The 25,000-nt window shown below is 38.8% G+C and overlaps 1 protein-coding gene and 1 long non-coding RNA gene across 4 annotated transcripts in view; one reads left to right on the top strand and one right to left on the bottom strand.

Annotated features, from left to right (window-relative positions):
- Positions 1-4,499, top strand: part of LOC137968958 (uncharacterized) — a 14,802-nt gene extending 10,303 nt beyond the window's left edge. Inside the window, exons 2-5 of one of the 2 annotated variants that reach the window (XR_011116639.1) lie at positions 2,095-2,128; positions 2,463-2,507; positions 2,994-3,097; positions 3,796-4,499. This is a non-coding gene — a long non-coding RNA (uncharacterized lncRNA). Of the gene's footprint in view, positions 1-188; positions 2,129-2,462; positions 2,508-2,993; positions 3,098-3,795 lie in introns of those variants that run through there. The other variant, XR_011116638.1, reaches the window with a different exon arrangement.
- The window catches only part of LOC137968957 (ATP synthase subunit C lysine N-methyltransferase-like), a 112,852-nt gene that overhangs the window by 75,626 nt on the left and 12,226 nt on the right, over positions 1-25,000 (bottom strand). The window contains exons 1-4 of one of the 2 annotated variants that reach the window (XM_068815440.1): positions 8,819-9,656; positions 7,290-7,427; positions 6,643-6,693; positions 5,226-5,560 (exon numbers count right to left, since the gene is read on the bottom strand). In XM_068815440.1, coding sequence (XP_068671541.1) covers positions 5,393-5,560; positions 6,643-6,693; positions 7,290-7,427; positions 8,819-9,097 — 636 coding nt within the window. In that variant the 5' untranslated portion in view covers positions 9,098-9,656 and the 3' untranslated portion in view covers positions 5,226-5,392. Of the gene's footprint in view, positions 1-5,225; positions 5,561-6,642; positions 6,694-7,289; positions 7,428-8,818; positions 9,657-25,000 lie in introns of those variants that run through there. The other variant, XM_068815441.1, reaches the window with a different exon arrangement.

Genomic DNA, 25,000 nt, shown 5'->3' with positions numbered 1-25,000 from the left:
CCCAACGTCAGTGGCTTCATAGCTCATTGGTTAGGGCGTCGCACCGGTATCGCGAGGTCACGGGTTCAAACCCCGTTGAAGTCCTGAATTTTTCACGGTTCTTTACGCAATTGTAAAAATCGCGTTCGTAACTGCGAGGATCATAGCTTAACTTGATTATCAAAAGCATAGTATTTAGGCCTAATGTTAGCATTAGTAAAGGTTTAGGTTTTTTCAGCTACGGCGAAATAATGACCTGCAACCTGCAATTTACACCCTCCACTTGAGTAAATCACTGGATATTATAGCCGCGTGGCACTGGATAATTAACAATTACTCCATGAGCACGCGTTAGTATGAGATGGTGAAAAGCAAACGAGGCGCGTAGCGTCGAGTTGGCTATAACCAGTCTCATATCCAACAAGCGTGAATAGAATAATTGTTTTATTAAAATAATTCCTTAAACTCCAAAAGTTTAGAAAATACAAAATACGAGCGAAAAAAAGCGAGCAAATTCGAGCGAAATCGAAAAAACTTGATGAAGATGCGATGTTGTGATAACCTGGTGGTCAGAGAGACGCAGGCTCATCACAAAACATTTCTTACCTTTTTACGTACGTCTCAACGACGGAATTGACCCAAACTTTCCACAAAAACGCTTTTTTGTTTGGCTTTATTCAGAGAGAAATTTCGCTTGCCGTCGAAAATAATTTTAGCGTAGCAACGCGTAGTGCAATCATTTGCCATATTAGATCAAACTAAGGTATATGAGCTGATAACCGAGATTGCGTAAACCAATCAGAGCAAGAGAAATGCATTATCCGAGTAGAGATTTTTCATATTTATTATTCCTGTTTTAAGAACAAATAATTTCCATGGTCAAATATTTGTTTATCCCTTCTACTCGATTCTGTTTCTCGTACATGTACTGTCTGGCTGTTTCTGTAATTATAGTGTTTAATTTCACACAGAGTTTGTTTCTTTTCTTAACCTTATTGTGGGGTTGAGAGTTTGCTTTGTGAATTTCTCCCCCTCATTTTACAGACTAACCCTAACTTTTTCCTTATGATTTTTCCTTAACTCGCCATCCACACACACATAATTCGCTCCCCCCAAAATACCTGCTGACTTGTGAATGTTTTAGTTAGTGGAGAGGATCCCCTTCTTGTAAGACGGATTCTAATAAAAACACCATTTTAAAAAAATAACTTTTTACGCATAAACAAATTTTCTTATATTTGTTAACAGCTACAGCCATCTGCCATAAAGAAAGTTATCAGAACGGTTACATGTAAAGGCTAGCGAGGCCACGTGTCAAAGGTTCACGTTTCAGTGAATCACGCAAATTATCCAGATGTACTGGTAGTTGTCGTATAGTATCTTGCTCTGCCAAGTTATATTTACGGTCCATTGTTATAATTTCTGGGGCTCCTTCTCCCGCAAAATAAAAGGAGAAAAAACAAACAAACAAAAACATGAAGCAAAAGCACACCACAGTTCACGGTGAATTAAACACGGTTACGCCCAAAATCGTCATTTCAGAGATAAGTATTCTCAAAGATGTAATTGACAAAATCATGTTTCATGAGGAAAAAAAGGCCATTTCACATTCCATGGAAAATAAAAAAGGCAGTTCACGTTTCACAAAAATACCCCTCACCACCCTCTTTATAATTAAACTTTTACAGCCACAGAAGCCAACAGAAAAATGTTTGACCATGGTCAAAATCAAAACCACGATCTCCAAATAAGCCCAGCGTCACTGGACAGTCCCATGTTGTTTGAAGAGAAATTTCTTCAGCTTTCACTGTAAGCTTACATGTAGATGCATGTATGACAAAAGAAGAGTGTCATCTTCCAGTAGCAAATGGATGATTTGAAAAAACCAACACTAAATTGAATACCGTTGCCTCAAACAGCTGAATAATATATAGTAGTAATTTGTATGTAGTAAGTGATGGACATGTAGTAGTTCTTTTGATGATCCATGCAAAAATCTTTTTGTTTGTTGCTTTGGCATCAGTGATGTATTTTGCGACCACCAATTCACATCAGCTGAAGTTGTTGGGTTTATGTTCGTTGAATATTTTTTTATTTATCATATCGACTTTGCAGACAAAAGAAAAACTCGGGCCTCCCAAACTGTAAGGTAAAAAGTGTTTACTGATTTGAAAAAATGCCGGTAAATTTATTAGGTCTTATTAGAGTGGTTTGATAGGGAATCGTAAGGAATCCGATTCTAACAATGCATCAGCCGACGCATTGGTCAACCAACTGTTGCACAATGTTAGTTGACTGTTGGCCAACACGTTGACATATCGGTCCAAATGTTAATTGGCTCAGATTGGTTACCATTACTGGGCTGATATTAACTTTAAGGAAGTTGCAGCACAAACATCTATAAATTGCCCTTTCTCTTAGCTTGAAGTTATTTGTGCACAAATTATTTAAATTGCGTATTTCTCTGTATTTTAACTATGCAGCATGAAATATTAAAGCTTCAACATGATCTTGAGGAGGCTGAAAAGGTAACTGTACTAACCTTGTAAATCACTATTGACACTACAAAGAAACTGGTAACATTATTCATTCATAGATGGTTTGCTTTTACTCTGAATAGGCTTTGAGTTTTGCACCCACGTCTAGAGATTTACATTAAGTCTCTGTAATTGCAAAGGTTCTGGAGGTTGGAAAATATTCAATCTTCACTGACAATCATAGAGGGGGAGGGGGGGGGGGAGGGGTAACATGGTGCGAGATGATGACAAATTAAACTCCATTGATAGAATGATTAAGCACAATTTAAGCACAGTTAAAAGAACATAATTATATTGAGTTACAAAACATAAATGTCTTCTATCTATGGCCAAACCACAGAGTATTTGAGTCAGTGGTTTTGTCCAAGATACATGTATGTCACTTTCTACTTGTATGCATAGGACAAGTGGTACTGCAAACCACTAGCATAAGTTTTCAGAAGAACTTTGAAACTGTTCCTCAAATTCTTTTTACAGGATCTTGCCAAGAAATTTAATGAGACAACTCAGTACAGGAATATGAAACAGATGTTAACATCAAAGAATGAACAGCTTAAGGATTTACGAAGTCGTTTACGCAAGTATGTTCAGTGACATGTACCTGTAACAATTACCTGTGACATAGTTTACACAACTTCCTTCGTGTTTCTGAACAAATTAAGTTTAGCGTTAAAGATTTATATATCGTAGGGCGGGGATGATCATCAGAAATTTTCAAAAATACCCCTAAAAGATACCGGAGTCTTACGAAGGTTGGTGTGGCAATATAAGATTTTTACCCCTAAAAGACACTGGCTAAAAGTGAACAAATTTATAATTTTTAATAGTTCCAGAGACGTCAACTTCAAACACCTTCTGCTTGAAGAGTTTAGGAAAGCATTGTCATAATTCTCAGATCTATTAATTTCAAGAACAGTAACAAATGAAACAAAAAGATTGTATAATTACCGGTATGTATATACTGATAAGATGAGAAAAAGTGATTTGCAGTCATAGTTAGAACTATTTTCTTTCTTTCTTTTACGTAATTTAAGTTTTTTATTGTATATGTAATAAAATTCTTAACTTTAAACTTTTTATCTTTTAACTTTTGTTGGTCAGTGCTTAGAACATGTATGAATAGGTGCCATAAATGATATAAAATTATTATTATTATTATTTTGAATAAGACACTAAAGGGAACTAAGATTTGGTCTACTGATAGGAGAACCTTATCAGGCTCTACAGTAGAACAGAACAAAATTGATTTGATTGCATTGTTTGTCCTCGTGCATTCTAGATATGAACCTGATGCTTGATGTTGTGCTTGTGCTGCATGAGTGCCAGAAGAATTTAAAGTGAGCAAAATTTACAGCCACCATGCTACTGCGACCAGGACACTTCTCTCAGTCTCATGGATATTAACTTCATAAACTGTTTGGTGCAAAAAGGCTGCATGGTTACTGAAAAATGTCATCATCCCATTCATTCCATTTTGAGAAGGACTTCTTTACTTAATATTCAAATTGCTGGTATACTTATGATATTTATCAGTCAGAGTATCTTTTTTCTTAAATCAAGCTGTAATGTAGAATTATCAATAACTCCAGTTTTCAAAATGGCTCAAAAAGTACAATGCACTAGCTATGAATGCTGACAGTTGTTTTATTTGCCTGAGTGATTATGGGTGGAGCCTACTCGGCGAGTCCTAAGAATGGTTGCTGACGTCAATCCTCCTCTTAAAAGTCTTCATTTTTTTAACATGGTTCTGTCGTGCATTGTTTCTGATCTCTTTTAATGTAGTCTAGTTTTCAGTAATTTTAACTCCATTGTACAATAATGATATAATGGAAATAATAAAGCACTTTTTAGGAGTTATAGTTTAGAGCAGTTTCTATTTTTTCCTCATCACATTTTCACCTAATCTGGACAATAATATTGACTCTATCTTTTAAGAATAAGGCAATGGCATACCATCATAAAAGGACTGTTGATTGATGTTATGTTATTACCACAGAGAAATACAACAAGACATCATGATCTTCATTCACTAAAATACAAGAAAAATAAGGAACTCTCACAAACAAAGCTGCATGCTCTAGAAGACCAAATGGAAATCTTACAGTTAATATTAACTGTATGTTAGTCCTAGTGATAAAAATTATCATCTTTAATAACTAACACAGAGATAATTAAGATTTCTATTAATTTTGGTCTCCTGAGCCATAGTTTTCTGGGAGACATCGCAAGTCCAGAAAGGAATCAATATTATTTTGTTTTTGGAAATGGAAATGGGAATGGAATTTGTTTACCCACAGAACACCTTAAGAGAGCTCAGGAACTCCTTCAACATGTGTGTCTGTGAATTCTGGATCAAATTGGAGTTTAGCAGTGTTGGTTTTTGAGGAGATCGAGGGGAAAACCTGAGTACCGGGAGAAAAACCTCTTGGAACAAGGAGAGAACCAACAACAAACTCAACCCACATATGACGCCGGGACCGGGAGTCAAACCCGGGCCACATTGGTGGGAGGTGTCAGTGCTCTCAACACTGCACCACCCCTGCTCCCTATTAAATTTAAATAGTTATAAAGAACCTTTCTTAACAAGCTAAGCATGTATTTTAAATATGGAACCCTTTCTTAAGCGCACAAAACCTGTTGTCAGAAGGTACAAGTAACTGCATGATTGTTCATTTCTCAGCACTTCACTAACTTTCATAATCAACTTACCTCTTAAATCAAACAGATCGCACTTATTTATGATTCGGAGTCGACTCAAGGGCAAAGTATAGTTCCAATATTATGCAAATTCCCCAAGCCCTCCCTGCTTAGGATTCTAGAAAATGTAACTTGCTCATTTCTTGGTTAATTCTAAAAGCACATATAACTTGTTGTAGTTAATTTTCTTTTTTTGTGGCATCTGAAGTTTTCCAGTACAGCCATACACTGTCCATTCCTTCTTCAATACCTTTCACAGGCATCCAGTTTGGTAAGGGAAAACAACATGCAAGAACTTGTGCATCATCTTTCAACTCCGCATGTAATTTCTCTTTAAGTTTAGACATCTGTGTATTAAAAAAGGTAACATGTATTTGTGATTTAAACATCTTATTCACGTGGATACCATTCCAAATAATCCTTTCTAGGGATCCCTGAAGTGTTATTTCACCAACAGGGAATAGGGAGGGAAACATACAGTCAAAATGTAATTCAAAGAAAAAATAGCACTATTAGATGTCTTTGCAGAGTGTGTACCAAAGTGTCAGCAAAATTAATCATTTAACCATTTAGAGGGAGGTTGAAGATATAAAACCATGTAATACCAAAATTAATCAGGAAAAAGTCTACTTTAAAATAATATCTACAAAACGTCCAAGATCCCAAGAGGAAGTAAGAACCATGGCAAATGGAAAATAGAAAGCTAGAAATGTTTTTGCCAAAAGTCAACAAAATGTGTTGCATTTAAACTCATGTGTTGCTTATTGTGGGATTTTTACTAAAGAACATGCTCTCTGTTCCAAAAAGAGAATGGACCAAGTCTACAGTGTGATTTGCTGTTGGTGGCCTTGCTTCCAATTGCATGATATATCTAGTTCTCAATAACTGTTTGTTTAAAGTCTGATAAAAATTCTTACTTGCTCACAGTGTTGTGATGTCTTTCTGAAAAGCCTCTCTGGGAGATTGGTCAAGTATGTTCCAATCTGTAGCATCAGAACCCCTATCTAGTTCTTATTCTTATAAAGCTACATTCACAGCTTTGCTGCTAGCCAGGCAAGTCTTGACAAAATTACCATACCAAGAGCCCACAACCTGGAGCATACAACTCTGATGCTAGAACTATGTCATCAGTATTTAAAGGATTCCAGGCCATTTTTAGATGAGCTTTTTAGTACCAAAATCACATCTCATGAAAGACCTAGGTAGCTATCTCACCGCTAAGGGTACATCATTACAAAGGTTTGTGATTGGCTGGAAAGATCTTTTTAAGCTGAGAAATCAATCTTCAAGTAATCTGATCTGTAAAAATACTAAAACAAATTATGTATCAAAGTTGTATTCCACTGGTCACTTCTGTCCATACTACTGGATGAGGTAAGGAAAAACACCTCTCGTAAGCATGATGTATATAGTAACATCAGTTTCTCACCATCTCAGCAACTCCAAATATCACAACAATGTCAAGGTTTGACAGTTTAACCTGTAAGTAAAACAACAGGATCACTGACAATAATGTCCTCTTGGAATGTACCAAAGAAATACCACTGACTTGTTGGCTCAAGAATAATTGAAAGAGAAATTATCAGACTACCCCTTAACCCAAGCCACACCAAAACAAACAAAAACCCTGGTGTTGAATGTACAATCGCTTGGACTTTTAGTGTGTTAAACCAAACGTTTCGTCTAAAAACACTTACAGAACAAGTTACAAAATTCACACAGCCAGTCCTCTTTTCAAAGCAAAGATGACATCATTATTTTTTTACTACTTTGTATTTATTATTTTTACAAGGGTAACAAAGTCACCATTTCCATTCAGCTTTAACTTCTCTTTGCGCTCATCTGTTGTCCTGCAAAATTTGTTTTTGCCCTGACTTTGGCACAGCTGGACTGCACAAAATCATTGCTGGTACTGAAACGCCTGCTACACACGCTATCATGAAGAGGATTCTTACAATAATACTTTATTGTCTCACGGGGCCCTTGTCAAGTAATGGTTAAGTAGAAATTTCCACTATAGCCCACCAGATTCTAGATAAGACCACTCTAATGCCTGGAGTCAAGAGGATTTCTCACCTTCCACAAGTTAGCTCTGGAAAATGTGGCATTCTTATGCACTCCTTGTAACCTGGCCTGTAGTTTTGAATACCAAACCAGCCAATGATTTAGTTCATACCCATGAGCTTGGTAACCATGTCTAGCAGCAGCAAATACCTGCCAGTGAGTCAAAAATCAAAGTTCATTGATAGGCAGTTTAGGAGCTATTAGTCTCACCCTAACCAAGGGGCTCTAAAGTTGTACCATATACTTAAAGATGCTAAAACACTATGTAATAGGATGTGTCGACAGACACAGCCACAATTTTGGGAATAGAACAATGCCATGTTCCTATGTGCCAAACTCGGCACATAAATTATTTGAACAAAACCACATCCACGTACGTAATAATTATCAATGATAAAAATAAATGATCATTAATGGTTTTGCAGTCATTTGAGAAAATTGAAGTAAGAAGGCCTGTTTTATCATCATCATCCTTTTATTTGTTGGTGAAGAGGCTTTTTGCATGACCTTGTCAATTATAAAAATGGTCCTGGTACAAAATTGATGCCAGAAATGTCAGATTTTACAGTGGTTTGAAAGTTTAACAATGATTTAGATAAACATATACTGGCAAAAACCATTAAATGATAAAAGCGTCCGACGTTTTGGCGACATCTTGGCGCCATTGTCAAGGGAAACTAAATTAAATATACGATCTCAAGAGAAACTAAGAGTCCAGAGTCATTAATTTGCATGAGTTAGACAAAGACCTTAGCGCGAATTGAGTCTGCTTGTACTTTTAAACACAGTCGTAATTGTTTAATGAGTAACATCTCATTAACAAGACAATCAAACTTGTTCTGGCATTTTTTCAACACCTTAAGACAATTGTGAAGGTCATCCGGAATCCTGCGAGCGTGTCTATTATCATAGTGTTTGCGCACTGACGAGCTGGGGTCTTGCTTCTACGTCCATCAACGCGTATGCGTATGGATGGTCGAAAAAACTGGAATTCGTAGTGAGGTCCCCATCTTGGAATTTCCGCGGCTAGGTCTGGGCCGGGCCCCATCGTTTTGTCACAGGGCCCAGACCTATCCCACATTCTTCCAATATGGCATCTGATAGTGTTTCATGGCGAAACAACAACATCTAACACCTGCAAGCAGGCTAGCTTGCAATCCAGCAGCTGTTTTCCATATAAATCTCAGTCAATTTTTTAAGCATTAAAATCACTGTAAAATATCTCACCTAAACGTCAGTGGCCTCAAAAAAACCCTAGTGCTCTTTGTTTTCTCTCCAAAATTTTGCATAAGCATTGTTTCCAGTTTCTCTTGGGACCATTGTTAGTCCCAAGTCTGAAGGGCAAACAAAGAGTACAAGTATTATGGTATTTTTCATATTGCCTGATTGGCATTTCTACAAATTACATCACGCTCTTTCCATTTCTGGCAACTATTTTGTATCAGGACCATATCTGACAATGATTGAAAAGGTCACGTGACTCGGACATGCAAAGGCGCCATATGGAGCGAAAAATGACGCATAATATAAAGAAGACTTGCCACTCTCCCATCCCCACTGCCTAAGTCCACCATCGTCGATCCTTGCCTTCTAGAGGTTTTTGCCATCTTTATAATATTAGTAACTTGTCTCTCTGTCGTTGGCACATAAGGAAGGCAAATTTTTCTCAGAGCTTGCGTGACCAACGGTACATTGACAAGAACAATTCCGAGTGCTGTGGCTCCTGTGATTCCAACAACTACTTTGCCAAATTTGCATGATTTATTGGGGATCTTGTTGTCTTGTTGGAGCTCTATTCCAACATGGCTTTCCGAGTCCATCTGCTTCTTATTTTTCCTCTGAAGAGCACAGGACTGTTCGATTTACACAAGGGCAAATAAACCACGATGAAAATATCATGAAGAGGACTCCAGACTATCCAAACGAAACATGAGAAAGAAACATTTTTGCTTCCTGGTGGAAATTTCACATTCCATTTAAACCGCGATAATCTATCTCAAGACTGAAGTCCCGCGATTTCGCTTGCTGATTCTTCTGTAACTCAACTGCAATGGTGCCAGGGTCTGGGCCTTCTTCTAACTCGTGTACCGGTGGGGAGGGGAGGGGATTTGTATGCACGAATGATGATAAAGTCATAACATTGCAGAATCTGGCCGAAAAGAAAAACGAAGGTAACAAAAAAATACGAAATTCCTGCGTTTTCTTCTGTAAAGTCACAACTCCTCCTATCGTGGGTGGGGTCATGGTACTATATCACAGCCTCGCTTGCATGCAAAGAGGTATTGTTGAGGGAGGGGTGTAAAACCGGAGCTGGTGTGTTGGGAATAGCTAACGTCGGGTCTTTCTCCCTCCTACGTGTTTATATTAGGATGTATTCAAGTTAACCTTCGGGTTAAAATGGCAAAAGGAATAAATTACTAAAGGTGGAGTTTCTTTCGGGTTTTTGTATTTTCAAATGAATCATTTTTGGGGGAGTAGGACTCAAAACACAGACAAAGTGACACGACAAAGTGAGGCAATTCATACAAAGACACAAAATTCATCATCTCAAAATTTTAATTAAACCACAACTACTTTTACAAATGTTACCGAGAATCCTCAGAGTATGAGCTATTACTTGCAAACAATTTCAAGCATGCATTTTGACAAATCTTTGGTTTTGTATTGATAATAATTACAAAGCAATTAAAAAGTAAAGGTTGAAATATTATTTACAAACTTTTAAACTATTTCAGTGTTGTCTTCCCTGAAGGGCAACTACTTTCTTTACTACCCTTTATAGCACCACCCTGTGGTGTGGTTACTAGTATTAAAATTTTTTCACATTTAGTGAAAATCTGTGAAAGTTAGGATCCAAATTTCACCTCAACTCTCCTGATTGGTTCATTTCAGTCCAGAGTTGGACCTCTTAGAAAACAAGACACTTTTTCAGTCTCTTTGTGATTGGTTAATTGAAACACAAAACTTCTTTTTGATTGGTTCATTTGGATCCGTAGATGACATCAGCAAAGTAGTTGAATATCAACTCAGCATTTTTTTGTTTTCCACCAAAACCAATATTTACAAGAAAAATATACTCGATGGCGCCTTTGAAACACGATCCTCTGCTATCAGTTTACAATGGATTTACAAATAGTACAACTAAAAGAATGAAACTAAAGAAATTATCAGTACAAATTCAAGTAACTTAAGTATTAAATAATCAAAGGTTCATTGGGAAAGAAGTGCAAGGAGCTGAGCTTTGAAATGTTTTACACAGAGACCATGGACACTTCAAAAAACGTTGTTTGGTTTACGAAATAGTTGGATATGTTGTCTTGGTGAAGCTATTTTTGGTAAGCTGAATTGTAAATGAAATTGCTTGTACTATGTCACAATCTAATAAACAAAATTTACTGTCAAATTTGTTTGACTTTGTTGCTCTTGTATTGTTCATTCCTCTGTTATCATTTTGAACCTATAATAATTTTGTTATTTAAAAAAGCTTTGACGAATCCATGGTTCCTTTTATATATTCAACGGGTTGAAATGTTTTAAGCTTCAGTTTTTCTCGTACTGATTTAGTTACCGTCCTAACTACAAACTTTCAATTTCGTAAGCTAAAAAACATCGAAATGAAACGACTGCGTGTTTTTAGGGTTTAAGTTTATTCAAACAAAAACTTTGCAATTAATATGCTCAACTGATTCAGTGAAGGCGGCTTCATCAGTTATATTGTTATGCATGAGGTTTAATCTGTTTAGTTTGCAATTACTGTGCTTTAGTGCTGCTGATAAATGCTCGGCTGCTTTATCAGTTAACTTGTTATACCTGAGGTTTAAGCTGTTTAGTTTGCAATTACTGTGCTTTAGTGCCGCTGATAAATGCTCGGCTCCTTCATCAGTTAACTTGTTATAACTGAGGTCTAAGTAGTTTAGTTTGCAATTACTGTGCTTGAGTGCTGCTGATAAATGCTCGGCTGCTTCATCAGTTAACTTGTTACCAAAGAGGTTTAAGCCGTTTAGTTTGCATCCAGTATTGACAAGAAACTTTTGCACTTCTTTTGCACCCAATGAACCAAGATCATTCCCCCATAAATTCATACTCAAAACTCCCGAAGCATTTTCTAAGAAATGCGAGACAGCAGCAAAGTCAACAGGCCCGAGTGAACACCAACTAAAATCTACGACGTTAAAGCCAATTTGCTCAATTTTGTTTTGTAACACTGCCTGCTGTTTTTCATCATCAATCTCGTACAAACACTTACATAAGTTCAGTGCTAGCTGTTTGTCTTTTCTACTAGCTGGCCAACAGGTCAGTGTTTTTTCCTTTGGTAAGTCGGAAGCCATCATCAGTTCCCGTTCGGATTTCTTCTCAGTCGACATTGGAAGCAGTTTGATAAAAATGTCGCTGTTTGAGCTCTCTGTGTTTGGATCAGCCCCGAGTAATCCAGCCACAAACTGCAGCACCATTTGCCATGCACCATCGTTAATGTGTGTTAACACAAAGTTTTCGAGTTCCCTTTTACTCAAGGACTCCACAACATTTTTTGCAGCGAAGAATTCTTGCAATGTTAAATGCGTAAAGCAGTATTGGGCTTTCGGCGGCTCATTAAAACGGGATTTGGCGTCTGGCAATCTGTGAAGAAGTCCACAATCTTCCAAACCACTGACTTCGCTTGACTCCAACAGCAATCTTCCTTGTTTTATTCCCTCAAAAGCAATTTCTCCCAGTCGCTTGAAAATTTCTTTGTGATCATCTGGGAGCTTGTTAAACGGCAAGTACAAGTAATCTTTGAGACTCGGGTTACCTTGAGCGCTGCTTTGCCGGTTGTGCTTAAAGAAGAGAATCTTTACAACCACCGTGTAAATCTCAGTCATTCTTGTAAGGAGCCGGGTGTGTTCTGTATCAGTGAGACTGATAATTTCCAGAAGACAAGAACAAATCAGAAAACAGTTCACTGGAATGTAGCACAATGAAAACAGGTTCATGTTCGACTTAATGTGTCCCCAAATTTTGTCCTTTGCGTTGTGAATACCATGTGTAAACTTTTCGACGTATTCTTCAATCTCTTCCAAAGTAAATCCGAGGATTTCGACTGTTCTATCGAAGTTCACATCTGCAATACAGGGGACTGCCGTTGGTCTTGTTGTTGTGATTATGTTTAGACCAGGAAGAAGTTGTCCTCTGGCTAGTTTGTTAAATAAAGCGGAAACAGGCATCTTCTCCTCCAAGCCATTCTTGTAACATGTGTGGTCTTTTCCAGCGATATCCTCTTTCGCAGAAAATCGATCGACTCCGTCAAAAATAAAAAGAACTCGGCTTGGGTGTTTAACAACAAAATTCCACATAGAATCATACAACTGCTCAACTGTTTCTGATTTAGCCAACAGTTCACGGAGACTAAGCACTAGATTGCTTGTAAATCGCCTGAATTTCATGAGGAACACAACAACAACGTTTGTTTTGTCATTCTGATCTCCACTGAACGCTTCACCAGATGCCCACCTTCGAGCAATCATTGTGCTGAGCAACGTCTTTCCTATGCCAGGACGTCCAACAACAAGGACGTTCTTGTGTTCTTTGTTAATAACATCCTCTGGTTTGGCATAGACGCAGTTCTTGGAATCAGGCGGGTATTCTTTAAGTTGTTCCCTTCTGTCTTTCGCAAAGATATGGCCAGCTCTGCCTTCATGCATTGCCAAATTGACATAGATTTGATCAATTTTAAGATTGGGTGTCGGGCCTTCGCCTGGGTTACGTCGAAAAGGATGCTTAAGATCAGTCAGTTGCTCTGTGAACTTTAAGCAGTCATCCTTCATTTTCTCAATGGCTTCTGGGAGTTCTGAGTGTTTCAAAGGTATTCCCTCTTCTTCTTCCATTTTAGTCTTGTTTGATCGTTGTCGAGTTTGCTTCTGATCTGGGTGTGGTGAAAGTAGTGGCGTCGTTATAAGGCCGAGATTGACAGCAATGATCATTCTAAATAAGGGCATGGCTTGGCACCCAATCACTTCATTAAACATGTCCAATGACCCGCACTAACCTCACTCTGCGAGCTAAAAACAAAACTAGACGCGAAGGCGCCAGTCATGAAAGATCTAATCAGTGTGACAAAAAAGAGTTTTGGAACAAAATCAGTAGTGCGCCATTTTGAAATAACTAATAAAATAGTTTTTATTTTAATATACTATACTGTTTTTAACAAAATGCACCCCCGCACCAATGCTTAATGAAAAAGTTGTTTTTTCCAAAATCCGAATTGAGTTACTCAATCATCGACTGAATGCATGTTGTTCCGACTCTGATAACATCTCTGTATGAAGAATTCAGCAAAGTAAAAACAAATTAAATTGCAATAACTAAAGTGATCTGATCATCGGTCTATAAATGCGAAGATTTGAAGTCCTTTCATAGACAGTATTATCTAAGTTCTGATGGACAGCAGGGCAAATTAACTCAAAGTTGTGTTGTTAATACTACCATAAATGCAAGATTTTAAAATAGTTCAGGCAAATTAAACTTAGTTGATAAAAGATAGCTTTACAAATAAATTTGAAATTCTTTAGTCTTTTAAAGAGGTGCTGTCAAAAATCACTACTGAATTTCATCTTGTCGACGGCATGAAGTTTGATCGATTGACGATGAGGTATATTTCAGCAAATTGCGTTTGGATGGATCCATAACGGCAATTCTTTAATGAGACTTCGCAACCACGAAATGTTAGCCTTTTACAGGATATGTATATTTGACTGTTTTGTCAGTAATTTTGATGGATTATCGTACAGTTGAGAGCTTTATCGTCACTATTCTTTGGCCTCAGGCAGAACGCTATGATCATGCGATCAGCCCGATGAAAAAAAATCACAAATAAATATATCGATCTCTTGGTTGTCATGTGGTGTTCAAGTTTTTTTAAATTGGATAAGCAGTTGGCCTCAGATCAGAACGAGTACTTCACGCAACGGGGCGGCAAAACTTGCTGCATATTTAAGACGATGCCTACTAATTCAAGGGCATTTTTGCACGGTTTATGAATATGCAGGAAAGCAGATCTTAACAAGTGTTATTGAAATCCAAAAAGAAAATTGGATCGTGCCAAGTGCACATGTGGAAAGTCTAACCATTTGCGGATGTAATTACAAAGGCAGCACTTTCTCCTCCGTTATTTAAAGACCCTGAGTGTTGGTCCGGCCGGAGTCGAACTCACGATCTCCCGCATGGCCACCCGGTGCTCAACCAACTGAGCCAGGCGGAAAGGCAGAACAAGAGAAGTCTCATAAATCCGAGCCAGCCCGTCACCTCGCAAAACATCCAACCCATGCATACACATGGAATATTGCGTGCACCGAACTCGAGAAAACCACCTTTTGGAGGAAAATAATGGAGGGCCTGCTAATTACTTGCGAGAAACGAACCGTAAACAAACAAGTAAATTATTTTATCGCGAAACTGTTCCACTTGGGAATAACTTAATCGAACAACTGAAACCAGGTTGTATGTAAATTTCCACCATGTACCACTGATGATGACCGTACGGTCGAAAACGTTTTGGCTCCTTAAAACTTTTCGTAACTTTAGCCTTTTTTATAATCGTGGTAAAAAAGCAACTGTTATCACAACAAAAAAGGTGTTTAATGATTCTTGCCAGTCAGGTCAACCGGTAACGCGTTGTTTTTACTAGATCAGAACAATCGAGAACTCATTCACGGCATCAGTCACTGAACCGTTTGTACTTAGTAGTTTGAAGTTTTGAATTCTGATTGTCTCCCTTTTTTGTAATTGAATGTCGTAATCTAAATTAATTAGCTGCGAGGTTTGCCGTTGAAAAGACCGAACAAAAGAATGAATCAGCCAAGAAGACTACCGGGCTTCACTGTCCACTGACCTGCGGTTGGAAAGACCAATACTGAAATTCGTGAGCAGAAACATTAAAAAAATGATTGAAAACATAACCGGACTGAAAATTCACAATTCTAAAAATTGCGAGAGTGATTTTCGTCGAGATTTCAGTTTTAGCAATACGCATGCGCAGGTCATATGGTTAGTGGACCAAGCTCCCACCACAGGTAACCCAGGCTCACTGTGTGCGTCACGTAGGTATTAAAATATAGAGAACATAGGAGGCGAAGTTTGGATCTGAAAATTTGCTAAAAAATGGAAATAAAAATCGATAAAACTTACCATGTGGCGAGCCGTTGTTGACTTTAATACGTACACGAAGTTTCGGGAAAAATGGTCCCCGTTCACCTTCCTTCATAGTATAGTGACAAGGTAGGAGACAGAAGCCAGCTTAAGGACTCCGGTCGACCCAAAACAAGCACGATTTTTTTCGTGAAAATCGAATCCAGTCGCTAAATAAACACGCCAGGTTCGTGGAACAGGAATTTCTCTAAACCATGAATCCACTGAAGCATCTCCAGGTAGCAACGCGAAGCCACCAGGCTCCGTAGAACTTGTAAGTTGACCTGCTAAAATTGCCGCCCGAAAGCGTTGTCCTCGCGAAGTGTCCAATTCAAAATGGCACTGACCTCGGGACGCCTGGTGACGAGTATAATAAGTTCTGGAGGGAGGGGAGTCCCAAATTGCTTAAAACAAAACTCCCAGAACAATCTGGGACTCCCCTCCCTCCAGGGGGACATATATTCCCCTCGTCACCAGGCGTAAGTTCTGGAGGGAGGGGAGTCCCAAATTGCTAAAAACAAAACTCCCAGAGCAATCTGGGATTCCCCTCCCTCCAGGGGGACATATATTCCCCTCGTCACCAGGCGTCCCGAGTTCAGTGCCATTTTGAATTGGACACTTCGCGAGGACAACGCTTTCGGGCGGCCAGTTTAGCAGGTCAACTTACAAGTTCTACGGAGCCTGGTGGCTTTGCTTTGCTATCTGGAGATGCTTCAGTAGATTCATGGTTTAGAGAAATTCCTGTTCTACGAACCTGGCGTGTTTATTTAGCGACTGGATTCGATTTTCACGAAAAAAATCGTGCTTGTTTTGGGTCGACCGGAGTCCTTAAGCTGGCTTCTGTCTCCTACCTTGTCACTATACTATGAAGGAAGGTGAACGGGGACCATTTTTCCCGAAACTTCGTGTACGTATTAAAGACAACAACAGCTCACCACATGGTAAGTTTTATCGATTTTTATTTCCATTTTTTAGCAAATTTTCAGACCTAAACTTCGCCTCATATGTTCTCTATATTTTAATACCTACGTGACGCACACAGTGAGCCTGGGTTACCCGTGCTCCCACGAGAAGAAAACCAAAAATCCATAAAAGAGACCCAAAGAGACGAAACTAAAAACCCACTGGAGGTGAAGCGCCATAACCTTACACTGAATATCATGGCCGCGTAGCACTGATATCACCCCTTGTCATGGATCATACATAACGTGCTATATATTGTTTCCCACATCTGCTGACCATAACAATAACCGCTCTCCAATACGGGTGCACCCGATTCACACAACCCCTATGGGTCATACCCGCTGAAAGTGCACCAAATTACGCGGGCATCACCCGCTATAGTACGTACTATAGTACAGGAAATGTGATATGATGGCGGGCTATCGGGCGAAGAGAAAATCGGAGAGTAAAGAATGAATGACATTTGTATTGTAATTCAAATACAGTGTATTACATGATAACATACCTACAATTGTAGGTAAATATAGACAGTCTATTGTAGTCTATGTACAAATTCCAATGGGAAATTAATCCCCGACGAACAGTATATTTTCACGACATTTGAGTTGAAATACATTTACTGAATTTAGCTATCAGAATTAGCTTACATAAACATGTTTTGACATATTCGAGGGGAATATTTCCTAAAATGTTCCACTCAGCCCAAATTGCAGCGTTCTTAGCTCATAGTTTCAGGTCAGTATTCGGTATTATATCATGGTATTCACCGAGCAGTCAGTATGACCAGCAAATTTGTGCGGAGAAATCAAAAATACAATTTGGCCAAATTGGCATTCATTTAAGTTTTATGACTGAGGAATGAGCATAAAATTGAAATCAGAGCGTTTTTAGCGGTTCTCTGGCGTATTTCGGATCGTAAAAACATAGTTATTGGATCGCTATGACTTGAGTCGCGTACTATAGTACGTTTTTCACCGGGTGATTTTATGAGGAGCAAATCTGTGGGGAAAATCGAAAATGCAATTTGGCCAAATTGGCATTCTTTTTAAGTTCTATGATTGAGAAATGAGCATAAAATTGAGATCAGAGCGTTTTTAGCGGTTCTCTGGCCAATTTCCGACCGTAAAACATAGTTATTGGATCGCTATGGCTGGAGTCGTGTACTATAGTACGTTATTCACCGGGCAGTTTTATAACGGGCAAATTTGTGGGAGAAATTTAAGTTCTATGATTGAGAAATGAGCATAAAATTGAAACCAGAGCGTTTTTAGCGGTTCTCTGGCGGATTTAGGATCGTAAAAACATAGTTATTGGATCGCTACGTCTGGAGTCGCGTACAGTGGAACCTCGATTTAACGAAGTCGCTGGGGACCGGCCAATATTGTTCGTTAAATCGAGGGTTCGTTATATCAAAAACCTCGATGCAACAAACTTGAGGGGAAACGAACAAACTTTTCGTTATATCGAGGTCATAGTTAATGATGATAACCCACACGAAACCAATGCTGTTGCCGTTAAACGGATTCAAGATCAAGGAGGGACGTTGCAGATCGTGGGTCATGTGCCATTGACACTGTCACGTGTATTTCACTTGTTTTTAAAACAAGGAGGACAAATCTCAGTGGAAGTGACTGGCAAAAGGAGAAACAAGGGCATTGGAATAGAATTTCCGGCTACGTATTCAATATATTCAAGAGATTATGAGGTAAGAGAAGTAATCCCTCATACTGGCCCTATTCCCATCGTAATCCCTCTTAAGTTATTTTTAGATCTCCTGTGAGATCCGGTATTCCCACGAGGGTTAACTGATAGCCAATCACATGTCCCCATTTTTACCAATGTTGACAGCTGAGCGAATTCCCACGCAATGATTCGCGTCGTTCGCGATTTACCATCAAACAAAAATGGCGTAGGATGTTGAGACAAACGCGTATATACATCATACATTTTGTGGACGAACGTGACTTCTTGACTACAGAGTTAAGCGATTTCAATGACTTATGTTTTGAAACCTGTATCTTCAGTGGAAGGAACGAGTTATGTAACCGACAGGATTTTATACAGAATGGCAAATGGAAGACTATACTCGATAAGTACGATCTCTCTGACTTTAATAAATGCATTCTTGGTTTCCTTTGCGGGATTAAAATGTGATGACTTAATTCTTATATGGTGATGAAGAAGACAGATAGAGCTCTACAACAGTACCAAACATGAAAGGAAGACTTGAATCAAGCGTCGGATAAAAAATTTTGAACCCGTGTTATCGGATTCAAGTGAATTTGCAAAGCACATATGTTAAATATAGCTGTCTCCTTAAAAAAAGATTTAACACGGTTTCGTATATGGCACAACATTGAATGTGGTATCATTGAAAACTAGACAGTTAAGCAATTTCAGTTATAGATGTTTGAAACCTGTATCTTGAAAGGATCGAGTTTTATAAGCGACAGAATGTTGTAAACATTGGCAATTCGCAGACTACAGTCAACAAGTAATATATCGCTGACTTGGTTAACGCGTTCTTGATTTTCTTCGCGGGATTAAAATATGACGACTTAATTCTTAGATATTCATAAATTAGACAGATATCAGACATGAAAGGAAAACTTGAACAGACAGTGCGATAAAAATGTATGAACAAGTGGTATCGGATGGAAGTCAATTTGCAAAGCACGCATGTTAAATATACCTGCATCTTTCAAAATTATTAAACTCGGTTTCGTACATTGGACAGTGTTGAAATTGGAGTCACTGTAAACAACACAGTTAAGCGATTTGAATGATATATCTTTGCATCTTGTATCTTGAAAGTAACGAGTTTTATAGCCGACAGAATTTTGTACACAATGAAATAACATATTCCTGACTTGGTCAACGCGTTCTCGATTTTCTTAGCGGACTTAAACTATGGTGACTTAATTCTATGATATTCGTTAATTAGACAGCTGACGCTTTCAAACAGTACCACACATGACATGAAAATTCCAATTGACCGCACGATAAAAATTTTTAAAACCGTAAGATCGGATTGAAGTCAATTTGCAACGCACGCGTAAAATATAGCTCTCCCTCTTTCAAAATTATTTAACACGGTTTCCGACATTAGACAATCGTAAAATTGGTATCGGAGTGAATGTATGATTGCAAACTGTATCGTGACAGGGACGAGTTTTGTAAGCGACAGAATTTTGTAGACGATGAGAACGTGCGCACTAAAATGGACAAAAGCAATGCAACCAAGGTAAACATATCTGCCTCTGTCAAAATTATTTAACACGGTTTGATAGATTGGAAATTCTTCAAATTGGTATCACTGTAAACTAGACAGTTAAGCAATTCCAAGGATGTATGTTTGAAACCTGTATCTTACAGACAATTAATTTTATCAGGCCATGAAACTCAATTTTGAAAACGGACAATGGCATCGTACAGAATTTGCTGCATTTTTCCTTCTCCACGAAATTTCCACGTAACGCGCGCGGTAACATTATCCGCGGGAAAATTGATATCTAAAAATAACCTAAGAGGGATTACGATGGGAATAGAGCCAGTATCAGGGATTACTTCTCTTACCTTCATAATCTCTTGATATATTACAAGAAGCCTTCGAAAGTGAAGAAGTTAATAGAACTAATAAGAGACAATGACATATAATAAGCCGTTGACTGAAAGGTTGCTGTCTCTTTACCAGATGACTGTTGATCTGTTCAGCGTTTATCTTCTGTCGCGTGTTGACATTGTAATTCGTTATATAGAGGTAGATTTTACGTTTGGGCTTCCAGATTATTTTCGTTATATCGAAGAATTCGTTACATTGAGGTTCGTTATATCGAGGTTCTATTCCATACCTCTTACTGTAACTTTGGCCGGGACATAGAATATCGTTCGTTATATCGAGGACTTCGTTAAATAGAGGTTCGTTCAATATCTAGGTTCCACTGTACTATAGTACGTTATTCACCTAGCAGTTTTTTGTGGGAGAAATCGAAAATACAATTTGGTCTAATTGCGTTTATTTTCAGTTATTTGACTGTAAAAATAATTAGAGTATTGAAATAAAATAAAAGGTTTTGAGCTTTGATCTGTCGAAATGATGAGTCGTTCATGGAGGTCGGACGTGCTATGGTGTGTTTTGGACTTCTAGTCCATTGCAGGCCTTTTTTTTTTTGTGGAGTGTTATTCACCTTTTTGTGTAGTTTCCATTCGTCTCCGTGGTCCTTTTTAAAGATAATTATGTCACGTCTTAACTACTCGTGAGATTTTGGAGGAAATCAAATACTAATGACGAGAAGTTGACTCCGTTGGAAAGTTCACTTGATTTCATACACAGTATTAGAGTCTACTCAAAATCCGCTTCGGTTATTTGATCGCGGTTAGTCAGTCGCGTGCTATTGACATCTATATGATGCTCAAATTTGAGGGATCAACAAGTTTCGAAATGGCCGAAACCACGTTTTGATGCGCTAACGTTTTTATTATTGTTGTTGATTGCGGGGGGAATCTAGCCATGGGGTCGGCGCCGCTTTAGGTCTCCCAGGGAAGGCCCCACGTTCCAGAACACAGGTGGTTTTCGGGCCTTATCTCCCCCCGGATGGGAGATGTTCCCCGGACCACGCCAGGAACATGCGCGCTCCAAGGGGGCATCCTGCTATGGGGTCCATTTTGCCCCACCTTGCCAAGGTAAGGCACCTACACCCTTGAAAACCCGGTTTTTTGGGCACAATTCCCCCCGGATTTCTTGTGCTGACTCTTCAAGGCCCTCCGCAGGTGCGTGCCAAGTTTCGCCCCCGTAGCTCAAAATTTAGTGTTAAAATTCGCGGGGACTTTTCTACTCAACTTCGGAGAACCTGAGGTCTTGTGTGGGTGTAAAACTTTCACAGGATTTACCGGCCCAAGTGACCCCTAAAGGTTAAAAGTGAAGTTAGCCCATAATATCGTATATTGTGGAAAGGTCTTGCAGAGTTCTATCACGTGACGAAATTTGGACACCCTGCGATCTATTGGGTGCCATGTGTTTATCAATGAGGGGTTTTAGTATCATGTTTACAGCAAATGTCAGGCTAAAATTTGCGTTTTTCCAGAAGTCAAAGAAAGTTGTTTGATTTTAGCTCAATTCTTGCCTGTTGTCTACACAGTTATATGAAGTAACTTCCCAGAAGAGAGAGACAAGTTAGAATATGAGAAATTTCTTGTGAAAAGTGGCAGCCTGCCGTTGCTGTTTCACAACAGCTTTCACTTTGAATCCTGAACATATATGTAATTGTTACGAAGTTTATCAGAATACTACTATAAAAACTATCATGCATATAAATGCATGAACTCGCTAAATGCCCCACCCTACCTTTCACTACCGTTCAACAAAATTGTGAAATAACTTATGCAGCAGCCTAAAGCAAGTACCCATCCTCAAGGGGTTCAAGGCATCCTTATCGGAAATGTTGAAAAATGAATATATTTTTTGCAACTTTTATTTATAAATCACTGTAATGTAAAATCTAGACATCATGTAGTAGTTTTATGCCATTTTGAACTTGTAAATGACTATTGAAAAGCCCTACGGGCAATATTGCTTCATTAAAGTATGTATGTATCATAAGTTGACCTGCTATGATATGTTTGTTTCATTTATTTATTTATTTATTTATTTATTTACAGATTCAGTATGCAATATGCAATACTAGGTGGACAGAACAAAAGGACACGAAGTCCCCTACAAGGTTAAGCCACCCAACCCACCCCCAGTGAAAAATACGTCCCTAACCAACCCCATAAGCCATTAATTAAAAAAAAACAAAAAAACAATTGTTACAGTTAGAGTAGAGTGAAAAACGTCAATTAACACGAGCACACAGTTAAAGTTCTTATACTACGACATTTTGGGCATGCAATCTTATAAGATCTTATGTTATCCTGATCAAAGACTAACCTTAACCTCTCTAAAAAGAAAGCCTTTAGCTTACTTTTAAAAGTACTAAGAATGGTGATGCCCTTGATATTATTGGGTAAAGCATTCCAAGTATTGACTATAGGTATGAAATAAGTATCTCTAAAACTAGACGTTCTTGGAATGCAGTCATACTTTAAATTTAAACCAGAGGAGCCACGCCTTGTAGAACCAGTAGCAAATGTAACGTATTTGCATAAATCAATAGCAAGCAAGCCATTTTTACACTTAAAGAAAAAGACTAAGTCTAAGTATTCCAACCAATAATTTAGTGGTAATAGATTCAAAAGCACAAGTCTTTCCTTGTAGCTAGCGTTCGGGTATTTGCATAGAAATTTAGTGGTCCTACGTTGAATGGATTCAATAAGTAATATATTTCTAATAACAGACTGAGGGGCCCACAATTGACAACAATACCCCAAGTGGGATCTGACTAGAGCTAAATAAAGAGCCTTAAGGGCGTTACTAGGTAAGTCTCGGGAACAGTTTCTCTTTATGAAGCCAAGCATTTTGTTAGCCTTTGCTGATATCTGTTCAATATGGTCGTTCCACGATAAGTTTTTTGTAACTGCCACTCCAAGATCTCTTTGGGATGACACGCACTTTAATTGGTCCATTCTGTTGATGATGTAGACACGGTCAAAGCTACAGAGTTTTCGTGAGATACGAAGATTCACACATTTCTTCGGCTGAAAGTCTAATTCGTTTAGAGTAGCCCAGTCACACAGATTGTCCAAGTCTATTTGAAGGTCAGTCGAGTCTTCTACGGAATTATCATGATGTGGTTTGAAGTATTTTATTGTATTCCGTTTTCTTCTCCCAAAGGCAGGCTAGGTAACAGAAGAATACAATGTTCCCAACCGTGTAAATTTGCCTATCCATAGAAGAGGCCCTCCCAGGAGGGAAGGGGGGTTTGGCTCCTTGATCCTTTAAATATTTGCTTGTGTTCCCTTGTTCCCCAAATTACTTTCAAACTTGTTCCCAGCTTTTTGACCCCTAAAACTGTTTTTGTTCCCTTGTTCCCTAAAAATATTTTGACATTGTTCCCCAGTTCAAATTAGCCATGTTCCCTTGTTCCCCAAAACCCCTGGGAGGGCCTCATAGAACCCCAATATAAAAAGCAAATGAGGCCAAAGTGATTTTTTCTAAAAGTGAAGGACGCAAACAATCAGATAAATTTGGTTTTCTCAAACATGTTGATAGAGGTCGAATTACCACTGTGAACGATTTGGAAAGCTGACGTTTCGAGCGTTAGCCCTTTGTCAGAGCGAAATCAAATCATTTTGCTCTGACAAACGGCTAACACTCAAAATATCAGCATTCCAAATCATTCACGGTGGTAATTCGACCCCTATCAACACGTTTCACTCTCCAACCGACGCAGCACCACAGTTTCTTTAGCAACTATAAATTTGTTTACTGAGACAAACAGATAACTTGTTTTCTCATATAACTACTGCTGTGCCGTTATGGAACAGAATACTTCCCCTTATCCTGAGGAAAACCAGCCTGTAGGTACGGCTTAGGTGATTCACGACCACCCTATGGTCAATCCAGGTCCAAGAGATCGGGTCATGCCTTCGCAGCCTACCTGACCGGCCAGTTGTGGCAAGTTGACCATGTAAAAGCACTAGCCTCCAGTCAACCTGTGACTGAGAGGTCCCCCTATACATGACTTGAGACCCAACTTGGGACAGACCTCTGACAGGGATAGGTCCTGACCAGGGCCGTAGCCAGTATGACGCAAACCGAGGCACTTGCCTCAGTCATTTTTTTCGTGATTCTTTAAAATAAAGGGTGATTCCAGCGTTGTCTTTAAAATCTACTCATCATAAACACCTAGAATCCCTACGTAGAGAATTTAACCATGGACATTGCCTCAGTCATAACTTTTTTCTGGCTACGGCCCTGCTGACGATTCACCTTCAAAGAGTGTAGGTTCAAGAGGCCTGTTCAATAAAGCCTTCCAGGCCTGCCCTTGCTAACTTCCAAAAAATTCACTCCAATATCTTATACGTAAGCCCAGCTCAAACATAACACATAGGTGTGGTTTTAGATGGCTCATCAACATGACACGGTCAGGGAGGAAAGTATTTATGCTAGGGTTAGCCACATTCCAAAATTGGCCATTATGGTGATCCTCCAGACCCAACTAGAATTGTCTGCCAGTGCGAGACGCACCTGCCTGCCAAATTTCAGCACCGTAGCTTAAAAACGAGACACCCAAGTCCTGTAAGTGTGTACAACTCTAACCCCATTTGACAAGCCAAGTAACCTTAGAAAGTCAAAAGTTAAGCTATCCCATCATATCATATATTGCTAGAAAGGCCCCCGAGCTTTACCACGTGACGCAATTTGGGCATCCTGTGTCTTGTTGGGGGTCCTGTACAAGGTTTTAACTGCATGACATTCCTTCCTTTTATTCCCTTGGGACCAAATTCAGTCAACGTGAAGAGGACACTTTGCCCCACCCATAGATACAACTTTCGCTCCTAGGTGAATCGACCCGCGGACGCTACGACTATAGTACAGTTATGACATTGAGAAATTCACTTCACGGATCCGTATAACACGTAATAAGTGATTGAAATATGCTTAAAACTGCTTTATCCACGGTTTAAGAATCGTCGAGAACTTAAATCTCTGAAATTAG

Source organism: Montipora foliosa, chromosome 8 (genome assembly GCF_036669935.1).
Source record: "Montipora foliosa isolate CH-2021 chromosome 8, ASM3666993v2, whole genome shotgun sequence".
NCBI classification, from domain to species: Eukaryota; Metazoa; Cnidaria; class Anthozoa; order Scleractinia; family Acroporidae; genus Montipora; species Montipora foliosa.
Note: the sequence above shows the minus strand (reverse complement) of the source record. Positions and strands in the feature narration are given on the sequence as shown.